The sequence below is a fragment of the Dasypus novemcinctus genome, chromosome 7 (genome assembly GCF_030445035.2).
Source record: "Dasypus novemcinctus isolate mDasNov1 chromosome 7, mDasNov1.1.hap2, whole genome shotgun sequence".
Taxonomy (NCBI): domain Eukaryota; kingdom Metazoa; phylum Chordata; class Mammalia; order Cingulata; family Dasypodidae; genus Dasypus; species Dasypus novemcinctus.
Genome location: NC_080679.1, coordinates 75,804,752 through 75,829,804, shown reverse-complemented (window position 1 = coordinate 75,829,804; position 25,053 = coordinate 75,804,752). Strand labels below are relative to the sequence as shown.

At 39.6% G+C, this 25,053-nt stretch overlaps 1 protein-coding gene across 2 annotated transcripts in view; it reads left to right on the top strand.

The window, feature by feature from the left end:
- Nucleotides 1–25,053, top strand: part of ITGA6 (integrin subunit alpha 6) — a 75,991-nt gene that overhangs the window by 24,775 nt on the left and 26,163 nt on the right. For both annotated transcript variants that reach the window (XM_004450037.4, XM_004450038.4), the window contains exons 2-11: nt 8,754–8,878; nt 9,631–9,710; nt 11,020–11,275; nt 12,956–13,087; nt 16,211–16,421; nt 17,074–17,267; nt 17,409–17,497; nt 18,181–18,299; nt 23,187–23,285; nt 23,509–23,570. In XM_004450037.4, the coding sequence (XP_004450094.1) occupies nt 8,754–8,878; nt 9,631–9,710; nt 11,020–11,275; nt 12,956–13,087; nt 16,211–16,421; nt 17,074–17,267; nt 17,409–17,497; nt 18,181–18,299; nt 23,187–23,285; nt 23,509–23,570 (1,367 nt within the window). The remainder of the gene's footprint in view (nt 1–8,753; nt 8,879–9,630; nt 9,711–11,019; nt 11,276–12,955; nt 13,088–16,210; nt 16,422–17,073; nt 17,268–17,408; nt 17,498–18,180; nt 18,300–23,186; nt 23,286–23,508; nt 23,571–25,053) is intronic.

The window sequence follows — 25,053 nt, the reverse complement described above, 5'->3', positions numbered from 1 at the left end:
TTTGGGAGTATTTGCTGACTGACTGAATGAACAGAGGTTTGCAAGGTTGTACTCTTAAACTGGTGACCAGCATTTCAGAGTTACTTTTACTCAAAAGATTTGGAGGCAAGCCTTTTTGTTTTTTTAAAACATAATGCTACCTTATTAATTATAATGTTTTACATAAATTTTTTTTGAAAGTACAAATGGAATACATATATATATGTGTATATATATATACACACTTTTTTTTTTAAAGAAGAAACTGGAACCTTCCTTCCTAATCTCTGGTGTTTGGTATGGGCAGAGGCTAAGAAGCAAGGGTGTCAGCAGGTATACCCTATTTTACTCTGCTTGAAGAGAGCTACTTGTAGAAACAGCTGAAAGTTTCTCAAAGTTTAAATATGCTGTGCTGAAATCATTAAAACTGAACTTGGTCTAAATTGGGTAAATTGACTCATTTTATTCACTAAAAATGAGTGTCCTTTAAGGACTGGGTACTAAGCTGGACACTTGGGCACAGCAGTTAACAAAATACACAGGGGCCACATGCTCCTGCCACTGAGCTTCTGGGGAAGGAGATGGACAGTGAATAGGTAAGCTCTAAAGGAAAGGTAAATGAGAAATTATTAATATAAGAGGAAGGACCTGATCTAGCCTGGAAGTTATGAGAAGACTTAATGGAGACCTGACAAGTGAGTAGGCATTAGTTATGGGAAGATAGGGTGGAGGGATTCGAGAGAGAGACATGTGCAAAGGTCCTGAGCCAGGGAAGTGTGGCAGTGTGAAGAGTTTGAAAGAAGTCCAATATAGTTAGAGGGTGAATGGCAAGGTAGAAGGTTAATCCAGAATGTGTCCTTTGGAAATAATTAACATCTTTTGCTGAGGCCATCACCAAAATTCAAGTTCTTGGTATCCTAGTACCGCTGAAAGTGAACAAGAAAGAGATTGTTTAGATCTCTTGCTGTTTTAAAATGAATGTTTCGGTGTAATATGTGACTCTAAATGTTTGGATAAATGATCAAATGTCAATGGTCTATTTCATATATGTTCATAAAAGTTAAAATATTCAAGTTGCCCGAAAACCTTTTTGGGATTTTTCCGCCCTGAGAGTCATGTAATATTTCAGCATACATCGTGTACACTGTGTGATGAGATGTGTTGTGTTGATAGTGGTACGGAGATGTTCACATTCAAATCACAAGGCTACTAAGCAGTCATCAGGTCAGGCAGGGCCCAGGAAGCAAAGGTCCATGTCCAGGACCACGGACACCTGACAGCTCCATCACTCCCCATTTCTGTACAGAATATAGGCTGCTAGCATTTAACATTTGGCAAAAAAAAAAAAAAAAAAAGCCATGGTACTCTTTTAAGGGGGTCTGTTGACATATGCCCGTTTTACAATGTTTAAATTGATTATAACTCAAAAAAATGAAAGAATGATTTCTTGTAGAGGTGAACCAAGGCACTTAGGACATTTTTCTTAAAAAAAAAAAAAAAAAAAAGCTAAGGCCTCTAGTGCAAATGCAAATGCTGGCACGTGGGAATTGAGCCCTCCTCACTTTGGCATTTGAAAAGTAGTTTGCAGTCTGACAACTTGCTTTCTACCCACTTAGCCTAAAACAAATCTCTGCAGTCAACATGTCCCAGCCAGGACTGGCTCCCTTTCAGAATTCCTTCTCAGGGAGACCTAGCTAGAAACAGACCTTTTTATAAAACAGCACACATCTGAAAAAGAACCAAGGATTATCAGGCAGGTGAGGAGAGCCAGCAGCATGAAAACATGTTAAATCCACAAAATAAGAATAGAATACTTTATCTAAAAGGCACAAGAAAGAGCTTTTGGAGATTGCAAACATTAAGAATTTAAAATTCAGTAGAAATATTGGAAAATAAAGTTGGAAAAAACCTCGATCACAGAAAGGGAAGAGAAATGAGAGAAAAGATCATTTAATCTAAGAGGTCCAACATCTAATTACTAGAAGTTCCAGAAGGGAACAGAGAAAATGGATCAGATGAAGTGACCAATGTACCATTAGAAGAGTTTCCCAGAAATGAATGTGCCAAGTGTATAGATTGAAAGGAGAAAGACTGACAAACGCACAGTTGTGACAGTTGGAATGCCCAGGGTAGAGTGGAGAGCCTAAACGGTACCCCTGAAAGGTGAACAGACTAACATCAGAATTTTCATTGGCAATACAGGATACTAGAATAAACTAGAGCCAGATTGAGGAGGGCTTAATTCTTGGGATGCCAACATTCATACGAGAAGCCTCACATTCTCTAAGCTTTTTTAAGAGAAATGTCATGACTGCCTTGTCCACCTCTACAGAAATCTGTTCTTATTTTTCTGATTTGTAATCAATTTAAACTTTGTACACTTCGAAATTCTGAAGCTGAACTATTAATCAAGGGTGAGAGCAAAATAAAAGACATTTTCACCTACATCGGGACTCAGTGTAGTTATGCACTGCTCCTCAGGATGCTATTTGAAGAAATGATTCAAATAAGAGGAAAACGTGAGCTCTTAAATTTAAAGCAGATCTAACCCAGGCTAGTAGAGGTCCTAGGATGATGCTGTACATCAGGGCTGGAACGCAAATAGTCAAGGTGGTAGAAGGAGGTCCAAAGGCTCTGAAGAAGGCAGAGAAGAAATCCTGGTTTAATACTAAGTGTGACTGGGTACTTAGAAATGATTGAGGCCAAAATAAGAGCAAACAAAGAAAAAAGAAAGGTGATGAGTAAATACCAAAAAAAAGCAAAAGTCATGGTACAATGTGAAATAAACCAAATGATTGACAGAATGTAAGAAAAGCAATTATGTTTGACCTTCACGCTAGGAATAGGTTTGAGAGCAAGGGCGTCTCATACTGGTCCTGGGTAGAAAGAAGGTAATCTGTATACTGTTGAGATTACTAAATAACATTTGCTTAGTTACGTAAAACCACAGGTGACTGAATTGTGGTTGCAAAACTAAATGTAAGCTATAATAGCTCTGATACCTAGAGTGAAAGTATAACTAAGTAATAGATGGTAAGACTTGGGAAAACCAAGAGGAAAGTTCAGGAGAAAAGGGTCAGAGCACTGATAGCTTTCTCCTACCAACTGGGGAAAGTTCAGGAAAATGGTCAGAGTGCTGATAGCTTCGTTTCACCAACTGGGGAGTCAAGAGGTTTTGTCAAAAATTGGTGATGGGAAAATAGAGGTTCAAATGTATTATTTAAAACTTCATGCTTAGTTGGTACAGCGTTTCTGTTTGGGGTGATGGAAAAGTTTTGGTAATGGATAGTGGTGATGGTAGCACAACATTGTGAGTGTAATTAAACCACTGAATTGAATATTTGAACGTGGTTTAATGGGGAAATTTTAGCTTGTGTATATGTTACCAGAATAAAACTTAAAAAACAAGCAAACAAACCAAAACACCATCGGACTGTGCAACACAAACAGAAAACCCTAATGTAAAGTATGAACTGTAGTTTTAGTATAATATTGTTTCATCAGTTGTCACAAAGGTACCACACTTGCATTAAAAAGGGAAAATATTGTATGGGGAAGTATATGGGAACTCTATATTCTGCATGATTTTGCTGTAAATGTGAACTTTTCTAATAAAAAAACAAAGGGTAGCAAATAGAAAACTAAAGTAATGTAGTTAATAATTATAGGAGGGAAAGTGGCAAGTACTTTAAGTTCTTTTCATATTGTTGGATCAATAATTATTGTCTAAAGATGATAAATCAAGAAGTAAATGTATAAGAATAATCTAGAGTTATAGAGAATGAAAAAAAAAGAGGTTTTACTTAGAGAATGGAACTTGGGATGAGTTTGGAATCTGTTGCTTTCCACCACAGGTCTTTTTTACTTTTGAGTTTTTTCTTGCCATTTTGTATTTATTATTTTAACAACAATTTAAAAATTGAGTAGTTTGAAGATGGGTTAAATGTAGAGGTGGCACAATTGCCCCAGTACTACCATCTTTTGGTTTTTAAGTCTAAATTTGGACAAACTAAGGAGGCTGTGTTTTAAACAATAATAGTGGCCTTGTTCTAATGAAGCAATAGTTAACTTTTCCTGGGACAAAGGTACATTGCTAGAGGCAGATTCTTTTATCCTTAAAGGAAATGAATTATTGCCAAAGACAATGAAGCAAAGTTGCTATTGTCTTCAGAGTTTTAAGAAGTGCTTCAGAGTTTAGAACTTTTGATTAAAATAGTTATTCAAAAGCATGCCAGGTTTACTTGGGGGAAAACTTGAGTACATGAATGTGGAGTGTGGATTACTTGAAGAATTTTGAAATAACCATGTAATTAATAGCATGATAGTGGATCCTATGTCTTTTTACTGAGAATTCTGACCTAGACCTGAATTTAAATAATATCCTCCATTACTCTCATATTTATGGAGTTAGTCTCTTACATTGTATTTTACTGTTACAAATGTTACTTCTTACCTTTGAAGTCAACATTGTGGTTTTGCACGTTTTAGCTTTGTCTTGTGTTTCAGTTGTGGGTTTCAGTATATTGTACTCACAGGGCAGTTTTCATATCAGTGCAGCTTTCATATTCCATGGAGATGATTGCCCGCTGGCCCTGAGGAAAGCAATTTAGAAAGTAATTTTTCTTGTTTCTTTCGGTGTCTAAAACAATCTTAGGTTGAACCCAGATTCTTGCCCTTTGTTCTTCGTCTTCTGACCATCTGATAGGGGAATAGACTTCTAAGACCCTGTTCTGTTTAGTTTCTGCCCCTTCCCTATGAAGGCCATCGCTTCTATCCCTTGGTCCCCGTTATCACTTTGAATGTGTTGTTATTGTAGGTCAGCCTTCTGCATACTTACTGGGCGGGTAGGTAATGAGAGTGGTGGCTACTGCTGCTTAAGAGAGAATGAAGCTGCTTCTTAAGAAAGAATAAACCAAGTGCCTTGCCAGCTTCTGCCTTGGTCCTGGGAATTGCTGTGGGTATCCTGGCCCCCGACACTCATATTGAGCCATCTCCACGGCCTGGAGCTTTAAAGGGTGTGGGTGGAGAAAGGGAGCTGGGACTTGAGTAGAAACTGCATCTTGGCATGGGCTGAGGGTCCCCCTAGGTGCTGACCGTCCCTTGGAGAGCTGCCCCCGCTGCCAGCTCTGGAGCGGGCTGTGTGCTGGATGCCTTAGACCAGCTCCCATGCCCTAAATACTTATATTAGGAAGTAGATGGGTTGTTTCCTGCTGATATTGAATGGATACAGCTCTATTTTCACTTGTTCATGCTGAAATAGCCTCAGCTAATGGGCTATGGTCTCTGGTTCCAAGCAGAATTGAGTCTTGTCTTGTTTCCTGAACTTAAGAGAGTGGCTTTACTTCAAGGATTAAGGTATCTCCCAGCTGGTGTTTAGTTGGAATTGCTGTACTATCTCACCAAGCTCCTTCCTTGCCTTATTTTTCTATGACTCCAATTCCACTGACTTCTCTTTCCCCACTACCACGGTTTTCCAGATTTTCCTGCCAGTGTGGGGTGAAGTCAGTACAGGAACGCCCTCTGCTGTTCAGTGTCTGCTTTCCCCCTCCTCCAGCCATCCTGGGGCCTAAGTCCTCAGGCGACGGTTTGCTTGCTAAGGGAAGGGAGCACTCCTGCCTCCTTTCAAATGGGGTGGTATTGAGGGGAGGCTGACTTGGCACGACCCCCAGGGAGGCAGTTTGACAATAGTATTCTCCATAGGTACATTGCCTTTATTTTGTAGAGTTCTCTTTTTGGATGTGTTGTCACTTTTTTTCTCCAAAACCTTCCTGCTGCTTCCATCCTTCCTGTGACCTGCTTTAACGTGCGGTAGCCAGTTATGGGATTACCTCCTCTGTAAGAGTGTAGCATTTCAGACACTACCTGAAACTTCACATAGCTCCTGTAATCAGCCTGCAAACTCAAGTTACATGGCTACTCCCTGTCAAGCCATGTTAAAGGCCCCCTTGTAGCTACAGAGAGGAGCAAGTGGAAAGAGCAGGCACCAGAGAGAGAGCATGCCTCTACCTATGCGTGCACAATGCAGCCAGAATAAAGGGGGCTGGAGGAAGTGCACCCGCTCTAAGAGACTGTCCATAAGACTGGAACAAATCTCCAGCTTTTTAAACAACAGGAAGCCCGGAAGCACCCACCCCCTGCGTGGCACAATAGTCAGCGGAAGCATCAGGGCTCCCTTGGCGCGCTGTGCTCACAATTCCATGGCGTGAGCCTGGGACGGAGCCTTCGCCTGTGAACGCTGAACTCTGTGTACCAAGCGACCCCCAAACCCAGCTGGCTGCATCACTGATTCCCTCTCCTTCAGTTTCTCAGGCTCTTCCCCTCGCAGCCTTGCTCACGCTGTGCCCCGCCTCTGGCCCACGACAGCTCCTCTGCCCCCTCTCGGTGACACCCTTCCTCCCGGGAGGTTTTGACACCCCCCCTCTGGATGGTCCACACCACTCAGTCGCTTCCTCCCATTGCCTCTCTCTCCTGTAATTGAATGACCTGTTTATGGATCTGGCTCCCCCAGAGTCAGAGCTGGAGGTGGGAACACTTCCTTTATTCATCCTAGGAGGCTCTTGATGAATGTTAGTTGAGTGAATAAGTGAATGGGTGAGCAAAGTGCAGGGAAGTAATCAGCCTGGTACCTGCCTTAGGTCGCAGATTCCTGGGTGAGTGTGGGCAAGGAGAGGGAGTGGCTAGAGAATACAAGCAGTAATAACATTGAGACTCTGTAGCTGCTTTTTATAATTGTCCCCTTGCCTTTGCACATGGTTACCTTGACAGGAAATGTCTTCCCCACCTTCACCCCGCAGGGCTGCAGTCATGCTTTCATTCTGTCTTCCCTTGAGTTTCCGTGTTTAGTCTTAAGTCTCGCAGTGTATGGAGCTGCTCTTGTTTTGGTGTTTCACTTGTGTAGGCTATGTCCTTTCAACTAGGTTGGAAGTGCCTTAAAATTATGGATTTTATTTCCTAGGAAGCAATGCAAGGAGTCGAGAGAACACTGTCGCAGGTAGCTTCTGTCCTGGCTATCAAGTAGCTGTGAGAGCTTAGGGACAGAGCAGTCAACCTCTCTGTTTCCTCGTGTGTAAACCTGTGCTCTCTTGAGTGCTTCCCAGTGCTAACCTCCTGAGATCCGCTGCACCTGGCCCCTGCACCTTGCTTCTCCGTCCCCTGCCCAGGGCAGGGTTCTAGTTCCAGCCCTGGCATCTGCCGGGGAATGGATGTGTTCACCCCCCATCTGAGCCAGGTCCCAGGTCCTGGTTCAGGGTGACAGCACTGCTGGAATAGGTGTGGGGTGGACACCGCTGGCTTCACTTCTGCCCTCCGCCGAGAAGTTCCAGGCGCCAAGGCCGCTGCCCTGGTGCTCGAAGACGCTGTTTATTTGCTTTTCACAATTCAGCGTGGGCATGTTTGTTCCCATGAGTGTGGAATGATTCGGTGGCGGAGACCTACTGTGCCCAACGTCCAGGGCTCTGGAGGGAGGGTGGTGCCGGGCACTCGTGTTCCTATGTGAGCTGCCCCTGCTCTGTGAGGCCTTGCTGGGCTGCCCCCAGCCCCCTCCAAGTCTGCTTTCCACCTGTTGTGCCTACTGCATTATACTGTTATTGTTGTTGCCATTGTTATTGTTCAAAAAAAAACCCCACATATGAACTTTTTTATTGAACTCGACAGAGACAGAGGTGGTGGGGAATTTTGATTTGACTTTTCTCTTTCCCTTTTTTTTGGCCTTTTCACCTGAGATTTGTGAGGTTCTTGAAGGCCAGAAATGGCTTGTTTTTCTCTTTGGGGGGGCTTGTTGTGTTTTTTTTTCCCCGTGTTTGTGTTCTCGGCCCTTTTCCCTCACCCCATCCTTGTTTCTCTTTGAATTTGTTTGACCCTTTCCTGCAGGTCTTTGTTCTTTCCCCTTGTTTCTTTTGCTGGTTGCTCCATTAGTCAGCCTTTATAACCCTGAAGGTTATAAAGATACAGCGAGTAAAGAGCATGTGCCAAAGGAACCCAAGGAAAAGGTGGCAGATCTCTAAGGAGCCCTTTGGCTGTGAAGTAATGTGATTTTCAGGCTTGTGGTTTTGGGTTAGGGGTCCCCTCACAGGAGAAGACAAAAACCCTTGGGTGGGAGGGAAGAAGGTATACTACCATGCTGAGTGCAGAAGTGATGCTGCACAAATCCTTGAACCCCAAATTCTTTTGTAGGGGACTGACTGGATGAGAGGTGGAGGAACAGGTCTGAGATGACAAGTAGGAACTGCCTTGGCCAAGGATGCAAAATAAAGCAATTGAGTTGAGTAGTATCTTTGGCAAAGGTTAGGTTGTTAATCAGTATATAAACTGAAAATCTAGGATCTAGTCAAAGTTAGCTTTGAAAAATACTTAAGGAAGACCCAGTGTTAGAAATTGACATATTGTCACCTTTCGAGTTCAGAGGGACCATTTCCCCCCTCCAGCGTTGGAAGTGGTTGCTGTTTCACCTGCTGAGTTCCATATGCTGAGTTTCATATTCATGTTGTATAAAAAGTGTGCCTTTTTTTTTAGGAGGTGCTGGGGATTGAACCTGGGACCTAATGTAGGAGGCAGGCACTCAACCACTGAGCTACATTCGCTCCCCCAAGATCATATAGCCAGCCGAAGCTTTTTTTCCCCTTGTTTGAATCTCCCTCCTGCTCCTGCCTGACTTGTGTGTGTTGCATGACCCAGTCATGGGACCTCCACTGTTGTACTCCCTCAGTGCCTTAGCTTCTAAAGAATTAGTGAACTCCGTAACAAGAATAATCCACCAAATTCTGTTTTGTCAACAGGTTGCTGGTGGGAGCTCCTCGAGCAGAAGCCCTCCCGCTGCAGAGAGCCAACCGGACAGGAGGCTTGTACAGTTGTGACATCACCTCCCGCGGGCCGTGCACTCGGATTGAATTTGACAACGATGGTGTGTTCCTCTGACCTCCCTCATTGTTCACTTGGCCAACTTGCTTGCCCTTTTCAGAAGGAGGGTACAAGTATTTATTCCTAGAGAGAGGACTGCTTTTTAATTGCATCAGTGTTGCCTGTTTTCTGTCTGCTAGTTTGCACTGAAAACATTTAGTTCTCAATCACACTGGGATGTAGAAAGCATAGCCTTGGTGCTCTTAACCCTGGTTTTTAAACTAGCATGTATCGACGTTGCCACCTAGTGATGGATTGAGGTTCTACAGGAAGCTGTTGATTAAAAACTGAATTCACCGCAGTGTAGAATGTTGAATGTATTAAAATATAGCTTCTTGTTAAAATATTTGGGGAAAAGACTTAAGTGTCATATCTCTCTGAAATGACAGCTGATCAACATGTATAAAATTTGCCCAGGTGTCTCATGCAGAGAATTGTTTTGTGAGGACCCTGGGCAGCTAGAAGATGCCATACGTGTTATCATCCAGTTTGTCTGGGCTTCTGAAAGTTGGGCAGTATCATGAAGAGCTATACATTTTATGTAGACAATTTTATGAAGGGCCCTTGTAGATAATCTCTGAGCCACTTTCTTGAGATATACGACAATTTTTCTGGATTGAGCAATTGAATTTACTAACTGGTTAGACTTGGAGTCAAGGAGATCTAGAAGTGGTTTCTTCTACTTGTGTTCATCTCTTGGTTCATAGGCATTTGAGGTTCTCACTGTGTGCATGTTATCTGTGTTACTTTCCATAGCTGACCCTTTATCGGAAAGCAAGGAAGATCAGTGGATGGGAGTCACTGTGCAGAGCCAGGGTCCGGGGGGCAAAGTGGTGGTAAGTGTTGGGAAATGTGTTCCTTCCACAAACATCTGAGTGCCTTTTATGTGTCAGTACTAGGCTTACAGCAATGAACAAAACGGACAGAACCCCTGCCCATGTGAAGTGTACATTCTAGCAAACTTACTGCTTTAAGTAAAATTAAAGTGGGAACTGATGTCAACAAGAAATCAAAGCATTATTTTTCCCGTGATTCCTGATATACTTTGAAACAGCCATATGGCCTGTTTTCTTTAGAACTTCTAGACGTGAAGGACTTGTTATTAAACCTTTATTGAAGATCCTGAAACTGTAGATGGTCTTAAAACAACGAAGGTAGGCATGGTTTCTGTCCCACAAGCGTTTATAGATAAGTTATTTTAAAAATATGGGAATAGTCACAGAAAGTAACATCAGATAATTTTAAATTCTTTTTCTGTGTTCTGAGCTTCTTCAAATAGTTGGTAGAAGCGGTAGCAAAATAAGAGATACTGTGTTAAATGGGTTGTGCTAGATGACCTGGGAAGTGCTCACCAGGTTGGAAAATGATGCTCTTTTTGTGTGTCTTTCAAAATGTGTTTGCTATGACAAATTTATATAGAATTTGTAGAAAAGTGAGAATTTTAGTGAATATTTAATTTTCATATATAAGAGGCACATCATAGGAAAATGGCATGGCCATTGTAAAGTATTTTCTGCCTTTTACACAGAGGGTGGCCATGAATATACCCTTTAAAAATTATAGATCATTTTGTGTTCGGAGAGTGTAATCATCTTAGCTATTAAAAGTAAACATACTCAGGGAAATAATCTTAGAATTTAGAAAGTAAATTAGAACTGATTACCAGGAAATAGTGTGGGTGGAAAGTTAGCCATGTTTATTTGATCCCTATGAAAATATGCTCATGGCTTCCCTCCTCCAGAATTTAATTACTTATTTTCACAAACATGCTAATATAAAGATTTCTATAGCCATCAAAAGCTAATTAAGGTAAGAAAATGAAATAAGATGTTTCCTTTTGTCTATGTAGCAGTTAAATTTACAGGTAAATTCCCTGTGGATTACAGATTGACATTTCATATTTGGATCAGCACATTATTCTCTGGGTGAAAACAAGACGAGGTTCTGGTTTCTAGATAGTAGGTAACAGTCTTCTTAGTGGGCACTTTGAGTAAGAGTTGTTGGTTTGGGATCCAGCGCCAGAATGAGAACACATTTAATCATTCTATTTAGAATGAACCTTTTTATTACTGCCAAAATTATTAATTTGTAATGAAAAAAGAGGCTTATAGTCATGAATGGACTGTGTATTCCATCTGTTTGCAGACATGTGCCCATCGATATGAAAAAAGGCAACATGTTAACACAAAGCAGGAGTCCCGAGACATCTTTGGGAGGTGTTACGTCCTGAGTCAGAATCTCAGGATTGAAGATGATATGGATGGAGGAGACTGGAGTTTTTGTGATGGCCGTTTGAGAGGCCATGAAAAATTTGGTTCTTGCCAGCAGGGTGTAGCGGCTACTTTTACCAAAGACTTTCATTATATTGTGTTTGGAGCCCCTGGTACTTATAACTGGAAAGGTATGACACTTTGATTTATAGAAATAGAGATAAGAATGTCCAATTTCTATAAAATGCATCCTGATTTATTACATTTTAAGTTAAAATACTGTAAGACATTTGTATATTACAGAATTGGGGTAGGGTAAGCTAAATTCTCTAAGTCATGATTCTTTTAAAAACAAATATTGTTGAAAATGTATGTTTGTTTGAGTGCTAAGAGGTCTTTTTTTCTCTACTAGTTATTTACATTGGTACAGCTGGTTAAGTTATTTTTCTGTAGGAATATAATAATTTAACATTAGTGGTTTTTGCTGTTTTTTACCTGCCTGTTTCTTGCTAATTTTGTCAGCAGTTTGAACACTGAGAAGAATTGAGTGGGGTTTGTATAAATAATAGTCTATGTTATGGACATTTCTTTCATTATGCATTATCCTGGAAGGCCATGTCTTGCTAATGAAGCTGTAAAGTCATCAGGGCAAATTAGGGATTTTTGAGATGATTATTTCAGATACCTTGAAGAAAAGTTGTTTATTGGTATTTTAAAATTATTATTGTGATGTGAGTAAAAGGACACACTGAGTGATAAGGAGGTGTATGGATCACTGATTTTTGCCCAGATGAATCTTGGTCAGTTCCTGTTATAAAAATTTAGCTTCTGTGAAGAAATTAGGCAGGTATTGAAAAATACTGTATCCTAAAGATGACTAACCTAGTTCTAATCCATGATGAGAAGAAATGCTTGACTTGGAAATAAGAATTTTTTGGAGAAACTTACTAGAGAAAATCATGTTATTAACATTTTTACTAGTTGGAAAAAACTTAAGAAAACTTTCCCTTTTCCATTCAAGAATTTTCAAATTTTGATTCCTATTAGGAATGATTCTTGGAAACGCCTTCTTTGTTATGTTAACCATGGTAAACCATGGGAGTAATTTCCTTTCCTTTCCTTACTATGCCCTCCTACCTGAGCCCCTCACAGAATCTTTGACATAAAAATATTTGACCTAATTTGATTTTGACCTAATTGAAATACCATGCTGAATTTAGAACAAATTTTATTTTAGCAATAACAGATGCCATATATAGTAAAAACAAAAAACAAGCAAAAACACCCACCAACTATATATGTTTCAGTTTATGGGAAACATTTCTTACCTGCTTGTAAACTCTAACCATGAAATATTGCCATTTTAAAAAATGTTCTGTGGTGATTTGGGCTTACTATCATAAATATTATCTTTTTAATCAGTTAAATATGAGAATTTTTAAAAGATCAAATCTTAGCTCCAGTGATTTAAAGAAAATATTAAAATGTCTACATAAATAAGCTAAATTGTTTCTGGATTATGGAGAACATAAATATCATATATAAGTTCATTTCAATTTTAAAAATTGTGGATTTTGTTAACTAAGTAAACATATTCCATTTTTTATCTATTTTTTGTGTCATTGTAGAGAGAGTTCATGAAAACTCATGGGGCATTTTTTTTTTAACTAGAACAGATTTCTTTGGTGTAAAATTTTACATGAGCATGGTTTTGATTTTCACAACCTTAAAACGCATCCTTTTCCTCTGCCTTTTCTTCCTTCACACTTTCCTTCCTCGTTGGTATCATAGGGAATGTTTATTTAGAGCCATTTCTTTTATTTTGTTTTATCTTCATTTTTGTTGTTGTTTTTACCATTTCATTTCTGTAGGGATTGTTCGCGTAGAACAAAAGAATAACACCTTTTTTGACATGAACATCTTTGAAGACGGGCCTTATGAAGTTGGTGGAGAGACTGACCATGACGAAAGTCTTGTTCCTGTTCCTGCTAACAGTTACTTAGGTAGGAGCGAGGTAGATGGCTCGGCTGCCTTCTCAGAGGCCTCGTGGTGCCCCTCCAGCGTCCGCAGGACCCTGGGCTTCTCAGGCTGAGAACGGGCCAGGCGGAGCCTCTGCAGGAATTTGCCTTAAACCTTGGTGATACCAAAGTAACCTGACTGATGCTTGGGATCCTTCCTTCTAACCTTTGTTTCCTCAAGGAGAGAAGAAATGTGTTGTCTCCTAAAATCCTACCTCCTCCTGCTTGGACGTCTGACTCCTGAGCTAACAGGGCCCCTGTAACCTGAAACAGGTCACTCATGCAGTCATGAAAAAACATGCATGGACATTCTCAGTGAAGAGCTGCCTTCCCTTCGCTGCCTCCTTCTAGAAGTCCCCTTAAGAGCTACATTCATACAGTAACTGCAGTGGCAGGTCAACACCTCTTGGTCCTTCCTCTGTGATTGCCCTTCCCAAGTGTTGGCCCTGCCTCTGCATTGGGGCCCCCATGTCACAGGGCCCTTGGCAGGTGGCCTGGGGGCTTTCTGGCCAAGGCTGGGCATGACTGCTAAAGCAGCTTTGAGGACACCCAGATTGTGTCTAAGTGCCAATTCCTCAACTTCTAAGGCTTGTTTGCATTACTAATGGGTGTCCTAAATTATTCATGTGCATTATGGTAATTACACAAAGGCTTTTAAAGGCTTTAATTCTTGGTATGAGTTGACATAAAGAATAATTACTGTGCATTTCTTGGGGAAAAAAAAGGTAAAAATCTCCTAAACCTAACTAGTAACCTATTTTTAAAAAAAGATGAGGAGAAAAGTATTCATATGCGCAGAGATATTACTATAACGCCAGAAGGTAGAAAAGGAAAAGCAGGTATGATATAAAAAATTCTAAAAATGCATTTGTAACCACACTCTGAGCATTTCTGATTGTAGACATATGTATCAACAGTGTTGTCAAAAATAAAAACAAAATAACCACATGCAAAACGTTTCACATCCCTCCTCCCCAAAAGAAAAACTTAGTGTGAGGGTGTAAAAGAAGGAAGACAAAAATAGTATTTACCATTTCTTTAGTACCTACTCTTTGCTATAAGTCAAGTACTACACTCAGTGCTTTTACGTACCTTATCTCAATCTCCACAATAAGACTCTAAAATAAGTATTATTTATCCCTCTTACTGATGAGAAAAACGGTGACTCAAGAAAGATTAATTTTAGTCCAAGGTCACACATTTAATCATCCCCCAGCCAAGGAAAGAAAGACTCATGAAAACGACAGGAGCAGGGGGGTGCAGCTGGGGGCGTGAATGGCAGGTCAGGGGTCTCTCTGGACACGAGCTCTTGAGTAAGCAGTTTTGCTGTCTCAGTTATTAAAAATGGTTTTTCAAGATAAAAATTCTTTTCAAGGTAAATATTATCAACAAGCCAATATTTTATTTGAATGTATTTTAGCAGACAAACTCTCTCTTCAGATACCTTATGTAGAGATTATTTATGATGAGATGTATTTCATTTTAATTGGTCTGGTCAAGAAACCAGCTCTTTGGTGTTTAAGAGAGCTGCCCGTGGATCTTAGAAGCATTGTTGCTGTTAAAACATGAGACATTTTGATCAAATACATTTGCCACTTTAGAATGGGTTACCTCAAAAGTGGCTGCCTGAGAAAGATACTAAACAGGTTCCCCTGAGCACAGGTTGGCTGTCCCTGATGATCAAGAATCTGTCATTTCAATAAATCGGTGGGTCTTAGGACTAAAGCGACGTGCTTGAGGTTTCAGAAGCTGTCAGAGAGCGCACCTTGCTGGTGCAGCGGTGGCCGCCTCGCCCGCCGACAACTGCAGCAGCTGGCCTGCCTCTTACCAAGTGTGATTATTTTTCCTTCAATCTCTTCCATCCCATGCATGTGTCCAGGCCTGCTGTTTTTGACCAGCGTTTCCTATACAGATCCTGATCAGTTTGTTTATAAAACACAGCCTCCCAGGGAGCGGCCTGGCGCATCCCCTGATGTGATGACGAATAGCTACTTAGGTTTGTGACCTCAGAGATGACAAATAAATTGCCTGGTGTCATGGTCATTTAAAGCATTTTTTTTCGATCCATCCAGAGCATAAATCTTTTTATTTTCTATTTCATTTCAAGCGAAGCATACACAAATGCATGCCTCAGTCAAGGCTGTGCAGGCAGATGGCTTTCCGAGCTAGCTTGGATGGTGTCACTCGGCTCTAAACTTGTGACTCATTATGTTTTTCAAACACTTCACAATTTGAGGACTGCAACAGTAGTGGTGAAACTTTTCATTAAGAAAGCCCAGTAAAAAGGGTGAGCTTATGGTATTCTGCAACTGCTTCGCTTTTGTATGGGAAGATAAGCTCAATTTGAATGGTTTTGATGTAGACATTTATATTTAATCTCCAGCAGATCTTAATATTTGTAATCTACCGTCCTACCTGAAGCTTTATAATTAGGTGTATTGATGGTTTCCCCCTCTGAACAATGATGTAATTGACATCAGTGACAACTTACTCACCTCTATTGTTTATACCAAGTTCTCAAATATTATATATCATCAACCATGGTTTTGTTTGCATGTTTGTCTCTGAGAATTAAGTTAGTCCAAAATAATGACTGGCTATCTATGTTATATTAACAATGCTAGCATTTGATCTTCCTGATTACCAAAGTTATGGATAAATGTGGAAGTTATTCATGTATCAAATGCTAATCATTATATATAACAGAACCCTGTAACATAAACTCAATTATACTGCAAGTCGGATTGTGTTCTCTGTGTATATAACTTTCCCAGGATACTTTTGTATCTAGCTTGATCTAAGTTTACTACAGTTCTAGTGTTAAAATGGGGTTTGAACTGAATCTTAAGATGTGTGAATGCTTCATGATTCAAGTAGTGCAAATGCAAAATAACATAGATGCATTTCTTTAAAAATTCTTTTTATCCCTAGAAAGCAGTAGAAAGTGGCCCCACTACTTTGTACTTGTGTCACATCTCTTAGCTATATAACTTTTTTAGTATAACTATGATAGCTGGTGAGAGGGCCCTGGAGAGAGGTAGGAAGCAAGGGGAGTTAGCAATGTCGGAAAATAGGATTGATGTGAGAGACTGTATTTTGTTTTCCTAGGATTTTCTTTGGATTCAGGGAAAGGTATTATTTCTAAAGATGACATCACCTTTGTATCTGGGGCTCCGAGAGCCAATCACAGTGGAGCTGTGGTTTTGCTAAAAAGGGACATGAAGTCTGCACATCTTCTTCCTGAGCACATATTTGACGGGGAAGGTCTGGCCTCTTCGTTTGGCTACGATGTGGCAGTGGTGGACCTCAATAAAGATGGGTAAGAGCATCCTGGCATTCATTGCTTCTTGCACTGGCTTCTGTAGGTCTTGAGAAAAGCCCTTTTTCAGGTTAGTTAATTCAAAGGATATTTTTGCTGCCAGATTTTTACTGTACTACCACATCTTCATGATATTCTTTACCCTCACCAAGAGTCGGGTTACATTGCCACTTTTCTATTTTTACTCATGCCTTAGGATTATGGGTCCATAAGAATTAAAATTTTAAAAAAATTAATCCAAAATAGTGATTCATATATGGTTCTGTTCTGTGCTTTTTAAAGGGTGTTTTAACACCCAGAATGTCCTGTTGAAAGTATGGATTTTCGACAAGGTCAACACACACACGTCTGTGGCTACTGGTGACAGGTTGTGTGGGGTGGGGTGATGAGTCTTTACTGGGAGTCCTGCTGCACTTGGAATCTAACTTGGAGAAATGGCTCTGGGGTCTTACCCTAAATATTTTTCTTTGGGCATTTATTACAGGTTACCTTGTTAGTTTCAGGCTTTAATTGATGAGATGTAAGTCCTAGATTTGAAGCTGTTTCTATCGTGTCTCTTTGTGTCCCTCATACCTGGGCTAATGCTATTGTCCCTAAACTTTCTGATCTTTTAGCTGATGACCCACATGTATTCCCCTAATTATGTCTTTAGGTGGCAAGATATAGTTATTGGAGCCCCACAGTATTTTGATAGAGATGGAGAAGTTGGAGGTGCAGTGTATGTCTACATTAACCAGCAAGGCAGATGGAAAAATGTCAAGCCGATTCGTCTTAATGGAACCAAAGATTCTATGTTTGGTATTGCAGTAAAAAATATTGGTGATATTAATCAAGATGGTTACCCAGGTAGATAATAATGTGAAATCTGGTAATGACTTATAGATAATTTGATTCTGTAAAATAATGAGTCTTTATAGCACCTTAAATAACATTGTGTTGGGATGTTTTAAAAATGTAATGTTTGTCAAAATGTGACTTTGTCTGCAGATATTGCAGTTGGAGCCCCCTATGATGATTTGGGGAAAGTTTTTATCTATCACGGATCAGCAAATGGAATAAATACCAAACCAACACAGGTAATTAAATAGCTTGGATTTTTACAGTAAGGGTCTCAGCTTTTTGCCTTATAATAGGATATTTAGGTATGTGACTTTTCACACTAATCATATTTTATTTACAAATCCACAATAGTATGAATTTTGTTTTTTTAAATGTTTTATTAGAAGATACCTTGGAAATAGACACAAATGCAATTATCTGCTTATTTTAGTTATAAAATTTCTTACATATGTTAGAAATCAAAGTAATCTAAAGCAAAAAACTGTTCTACTCTCACAGCATAAAGAGATGGAAAGGTAGGTAGCATACTAAGAGTTGAAACTGGGAAAATTAAGTAGATGATTGTAATTATATGGAGAATTCAGGCACCAGAATTTAAATTTTGCTTTTGAGAAAAATAAGACACTTGGAGGGCAGATAGAGAGGTTTGGTTTGAAACACCCTCTTTGACTTATCATAATATAGTAAACAAGCTCATCAAAAATTCTTTTGTCTTTTGAGATTCTATGTTAAGTCACATGACTTGTATAAAATAAAATCTATGATGTTTTGGATCATGTGTATCTGCTTATTTATTTAGAACTTATTATAACCTAGAAGTGAAGGCAAATGTCAAAAGAAAACTTGTGTGTCTTTTTCAAAGGATAGATAAGTTCATTTTGGTGGCCCAATATCCATTCTAATGTCCTATTCTTTTCAGGTTCTTGAGGGCACCTTACCTTATTTTGGATACTCAATTGCTGGAAATATGGACCTTGATAGAAATTCCTACCCTGACGTTGCTGTTGGTTCCCTCTCGGATTCAGTTACTGTTTTCAGGTGTGTTATCTCTGACTCGCAGTTAGCATGTTAACGATCACGTTACACTAAAATTTTGACAGATTGAAATAACTGAAATGTAATACCTATACTTCAAAGACAAAGACGTGTATGAATTTTGAGGAATCTTCTTTTGACGGTAGTGTAACAACTTAATAAAACCCTATTTTGCCTAACTGTGCTAATTTTGAAATAACTGAGAGAATTAGTGAAAATTCCTCCTTCAGAAATATCTTTTAAAGACCTTTATTTTTATGATAAAAACAAAACATGTTTACATGTAAAAATTTGACAGCACAAAGAACATAAAGAAAATTAAAATCCTCTACCCACCAGCCTTTATTAAACTCTGAAATTTTGATTGATATCTTTTTAGTCTTTTATTTTCTGTGAATGTACATGTATATTTAACAAAATTGATATGGAAAGGTACATATTGGTTTGTAATCTGCTTCTGTCAATTAGCATTGCATAGTGGGCTTTTCCCCATGTCTTGAGTAGTTTACTAAAATGAAGTTAAAGGCTCTCCAGCTTCACATGGCGGTGTCACGGTTTATTTAACCAACTGCCACAGTTTATTGGACATTTATATTGCTTTCCAGTGTGTTTTGTTTGTCGTGATTTACAAAGCTGTGGTAAACATTGTTACTTTTGTGTATGTCCTTGATGATTTCCTTACAATAAATTCCCAAAAGTGAAAGTGCTGATTTGAAGGGCAATTTTGATTCAGGTTCACCAAAATGGCCCCCAGAAAGGCTGCAACAGTTTGCATTTCCTTCAGCTGTGTTTGAGTCCCCTTTTCCCAGGGATTTCATCACTGCTGGAAGTAACCATTAAAATTATTTTTGTCTTTAAAAGTAGCACATCCTTGAGAATAGATGGAACACAGTGCATTTTTAGAGCATTAGAATTTTTCTGCATGATCTTGCAATGACAGATACGAGCCATTTTAAATTTTGTCAAAACCTATAAAGTGTATGGTGTAAAATAAAAACCATAATGTACACCGTTGACCATGGGTAGTAGCAATGCTTCAATATCTGTACATCATTTGTAACAAATGTACCATCTACATGTAAAATGTTATTAATAGGGGCGAGTGGAAGGAGGGGAAGGTGTTGGGTATATGGAAATACCCTGTATTTTCTATATGACATTTCTGTAACCTAAAGCTTCTTTGATGATAAAATGAAAAAAATAAGACACTGGGGGAACATATGGAAGAAATTGTCACTGTACCCACAAGATAACATATATCTTACAGTGATAAAAGACAGTCTATAAAAAATTTTTCTTTCAATTTTTATTTTTCTACTTTATTTTTGTATTTTATTTATATTTTAAATTATTATTTTCTTTAAAAAGTTCATAATGCTGAATTGTTAAAAAGGCAAGCTGCCAGTATTCCCATCTTCCACAGAACAATTTTTAACCATTTGGAATCCCTCTATACATTTTTGATATCATAAAAAAGCTATAGTAGAACTGCTATTTTCTAATCTGGTTTTAAATATATATATCTCTTCTGTGTATCTCTCCCTGTCAGTGGAAATATACCACTCTATTCTTTTTAACATCTTAATGTTATCCCACTATATGCATTTAATCAATCTTCACTTAATGGACATTTTATTTTATTTTTTGTTAAGATTTTCTTTATTATTTCTAGCCCCCGCTCCCCCCCCCCCCAGTGGTCTGCTCTTTGTCTGTGTCCATTTGCTGTGTGTTCTTCTCGTCTGCTTGTATTCTCATTAAGCGGCTCCAGAAACTGATCCTGGGACCTTCTAGAGAGGGAGATAGGCGATTATTCTCTTGTGCCACCTCAGCTCCCTGTTCTGCCATGCCTTCATATTTTTTCTCCTCTGTGTCTCATTAAGTCAACTTGCTGCACCAGCTCTTAGCGTCTCCCAGCACTCCTGCATGGAGCAGTTTTCCCGTGCTGGGTGGCATTCCCATTCAGGGGGATACTCCTGTGTGGGCCAGCATACCTCGTGGGTCAGCTTGCCCTCAGCGGGAGGCCCTGAGCATCAAACCCTGGGCCGCCTATATGGTAGATGGGAGCCCAATTTGTTGAGCCACATACATTTCCCTTGATGGACATTTTAAATTGTCTCTGATCTTTAGTGATTATAGACAGTGTGCTATGATATATTGTATAGAGACATTTTCCTTTAAGAAAAATCCCTAGAAATGTAAATTCCTAGGATAAATGTTGGCATGTTTAGGAAAGTTGTGACTATTTCTACTCATGCACAGTCTACGAAAGAGTCTATTTTCTCATACCCTCACAAGCATTGAGCATGGTTAATCTAGTTTGTTTTAGCCAATGTGATATATAATCTTATCTTTTGATTTTAATTTGCATTTCTTTGATTGATAGAATGAATGAAGTATTTGGTTGGCTTTTTTAAAAAAACGATTTGGCTTTTTACTCATTTTTAAAAGTTTTTAAATTATTTTATTTTTAAAGAAAGTTTAGATTACATAAACATTACATTAGGGAAGCAGATGTGACTCAAGCAATTGGGCTCCCATCTACCATATGGGGGGTCCTGGGTTCAGTTTCTGGGGCATCCTTATGAAGGCAAGCTGGCCCAGGCTGTGGAGCGCTGGCCTGAGCAGAGAGCTGACCCACACTGTGAGCTGATGCAACAAGATGACGCAACAAAAAAGAGACAGAGGAAAGACAATGAGAGACATAACAAACCAGGGAACTGAGGTGGCTCAAGCGGTTGAGTGCCTCTCTCCCACATCATAGGTCCCAGGATCGGTTGAGAAGACGACAAGTAGATACAGAAGACCTCACAGCGAATGGACAGAGAGAGAGACAGTGAGCAAAGGCGGCAAGAGTCGGGCTGGGGATGGGGGTGGGGATAAATAAATATTTTAAAAAATAATAAAGGGGATTCCCATATACCTCACCCCTCCTCCTCCCACACTTTTCCCCATTAACAGTATCTTTCATTAGTGTATTATATTTGTTATAATTGATGAACACATATTGAAGCATTGTTACTAACCACAGTCTGTAGTTTACATTATGGTTTACACTTTGCACTGTATAATTTTAAAGGTGTTGACAACATGTATAATGGCTGTATGCCAAGTGTGTTCTTGGTACCATCATTGCAGTATGGACTTCCAGAAGGGTGCCAGGTCTAGACCTAGCCACAGTATCTAAAATATAATCCCAAACAAAACCCTTGACATAAGGAACCAATCCCAAGGCACATTTTAAGAGAATGCTCTTTGCTGTCATGCCAGTCATGCTAGAAATGCATGTAAGAAAAATCCTTTTCTGGTCAAATGGCATAATCTATGAAGGCTATTTCACAAGAAAACTAAGACCTGCAGGATATTACAGATGACAAAAGTAAGAGAAGTGAAAATAAGTAGAAAAGCGTATGTCTGAGATACTGGTGAGATCAAAGGAAAAATGAATAAGCTCTTGTACTAACCAAATATATGAATGTGTATAGGGATTTGGAAAGAGAGCGTTCAGGTAAATGTCGACTATCACCCTTAGTTTGTGTTCTCAATTGTCTTTACCAGTCTTGACCTTCTCAGCTGTTCCACTGGGGGTTCATGGGGCACTCTGGGCTCTCCTAGCTTAAAGCACCCAGGCTCTGTGATCTCCGCCAGAAAACTGTGGTTCTCAAACACTGCTTTTATATATGTGCTTCTCTCTGTTCATGTTGGAATTACCCTTAAAATAATTCAACATTTTTAAAATTTAGAAGAGTGAATGGTAGTCAGGTATTTTTAGCAAAGTTTACCTTTGAAGTTCTAGTTCTCGTTGAAAGAATAACCCTCAAGCATCAAGAAAGCTTGACTGCCTGTACCAAAATATGCTTACCAAGTTTTTCCCAATAGATGACCTAACTTTAGTCCCTTAAATATTTGCCTCTGTGTGTACTTGATCCTCACTTTAATGCCCTCAAAAGTTGGTTGACAATGAACCCTATAAACTTTTTCCTTCTTTCCTCATACATAGGTCAAAAGTAAATTTTTGAAATCTTAAAATTTAATATAGTAACAACAGGGGAACCAACGCCTTTATTTTGCAAATGAGGAAACTGAGGCTCAGTTTGTTAGGGGACTTGTTTGAGCTTTTAAGCCTGTATCCTGAGAGAACAGGGCCTGGTATTCAAATCTTCCCAACTTCAGTCCTGGATGTTTTCCCCTCTAAATCATACTAATACTTTAGGATGGTTAGTAAATAAAGTCCACTTAACATGGGGCAGCTGAGCCAGTAATAATACCATAGTATTATTTGGGATGATGGAAAAGTTTTGGCAATGGATGATGGTGATGGTAGTACAACATTGTTAATGAAATTAACAACTGAATTATATATATGTGGTTAAAAGAGGAAATTTTAGGTTGTATATATGTTACTAGAATAAAAATTTTTTTAAAGCGTAGGACTGTACAACACAGTGAATCCTATTGTAAATCCTGTACTACAATTAATAGTACAATTGTAAAAATGTTCTTTCACGAATTATAGCAAATACACCACACAAATGCAAGGTATTAATAATAGAGTGGTATATGGAAACTCCATATTTTATGAATGATTGTTCCATAAGCCTACAATTTCTCTAATAAGAACAAAACACATAGTATTAAAATGATAAAGAATTTAATAATTTTTAAACTTTATAGATTTTTAAATTTTTAAATAAATGTTTTATAATCAGATTGTTAGTTATATCTATTCACAATTATTTTCTTCAGCAAAAGGGAAAATAACCACATGTGTGAACATTATTTCCTGTGGTTTTTGAGATGTTTTAGGTAGTGAAGGATGTCATCCAGTATGGATTTCACCTTACATAAATCTGAGCTTTTTCTTTGACTTTTTAAAAATTCCTTTGTCCTCAGATCTCGGCCTGTGATTAATATTCAGAAAACCATCACAGTAACACCTAGCAGAATTGATCTCCGCCAGAAAACGTCCTGTGGGGCACCTAGTGGAATATGGTGAGAGTTTCCGCTATGTGTAGTTCTCAGTTTCACACCTCTCCTCTTGAAGAGGCACAAGGAAGATAAAAGAGAGCTGGGCAAAGGGAAGAGCAATCTGTCAAGTGAATATATAACATTTTTCTCATCAGTGGGCCGTGGGGGAATTTGAGCCCTGGGAAGCATGTTTTTTTCTTATTGCAATAATACATCTTTTAAGGAATACGTCTTTGATTTTGTACAGCCTCAAGGTTAAGGCCTGTTTCGAATATACTGCCAAACCAACTGGATATAATCCTTCAATATGTAAGTACCTAGTACTTTTAAATATATATATATTTTTTCTTCTGTATGGTTGAAGTTCTACATAAATAATTTTTTTTTTTTTTTTTTTAAAGATTTATTTATTTATTTAATTTCCCCCCCTCCCCTGGTTGTCTGTTCTTGGTGTCTATTTGCTGCGTCTTGTTTCTTTGTCTGCTTTTTTGTCTGCTTCTGTTGTCGTCAGCGGCACGGGAAGTGTGGGCGGCGCCATTCCTGGGCAGGCTGCACTTTCTTTTCACGCTGGGCGGCTTTCCTCACGGGCGCACTCCTTGCGCGTGGGGCTCCCCCATGCGGGGGACACCCTTGCGTGGCACGGCACTCCTTGCGCGCATCAGCACTGCACATGGGCCAGCTCCACATGGGTCAAGGAGGCCTGGGGTTTGAACCGCGGACCTCCCATATGGTAGACGGACGCCCTAACCACTGGGCCAAAGTCCGTTTTCCCACATAAATAATTTTTAAAAATAGAACTGGAATGGCCAAAATGGGCCCATAAAGTATGTTTTAAAAGAATTCACTGTATCTGTTGTCTCTCCCTTAATCAGGAAGGTATAAAAGTTGGGGGGGAAATCCTCCTTTTGGTCCACTTTTGAATTTCCAGACCAGACGGTTTAGGACAGAATGCTAAAAAAGTACTCCATTGCTACCACAACCATTTCCTCAGTTTCTGTCTTTGAAAATCAGTGTGGGAAGTCACCTCTCTGGTTTGAGATGGTGGGTAGTGGTTGTAGCAGAGGATCTGCAGGACCCCGAGTGCAGTACCTGCCAGTGTATGCTCTCTCCACCCCGCTTCGTCCCTAAGACGCCTCTGTGCCTGGAACACCCAGCTGTGTTCCCAGGCACCGCCCTTGGTGGAGTTTGAACCCTGACCCTGAGAGTTCAGTGACTCAGGCTCTGCTGCTCGCTCCAGCTGACTGACCCCACAACCCAGGCAAGTCCCTTAACATTAGAGATTTTATTTTCCCATCAGTTTTAAAAAAATAAAACACGTCTAATAGTAATTACTGCAGAGGATTGTGGTAGAGATCAAATGAGGTAAAGAAGTGAAATAGGGTGTTGTTTATAAGGTATTCTTCCTGTGTTCACAATCCAAAAGAGGATTTTTACCACAGATTTTCACAGCGCTAATGATTCTCTAAAGTGACCGTAAGGCCTCCTCTGGTACCTTTAGTAGCCAGCCCCCCTCTTCAGGGGTGAGCCACCTCATCCAGTTCCAGAGTCAAGCCAGGTACATGGGAATTTAAAGAAAATCCTTTCCCCAAAGAGGAAATGAAGAGGATGAGAGGGTTTCCATGTGGGTCACGCCGGCCGTCCAGGCAGCTCAGTGTCACCGTGTGTTATTCCCTCAAGGGAACGTGCGTGGAGGGGCAGGGTGCGTCTGTCCTTTTCAGATGTTTGTCAGTCTTTACTACTCCTGGAGGTAATGAGCACTGGTTTTCTCCTTGTTCTCTTTATTAAAGGATGT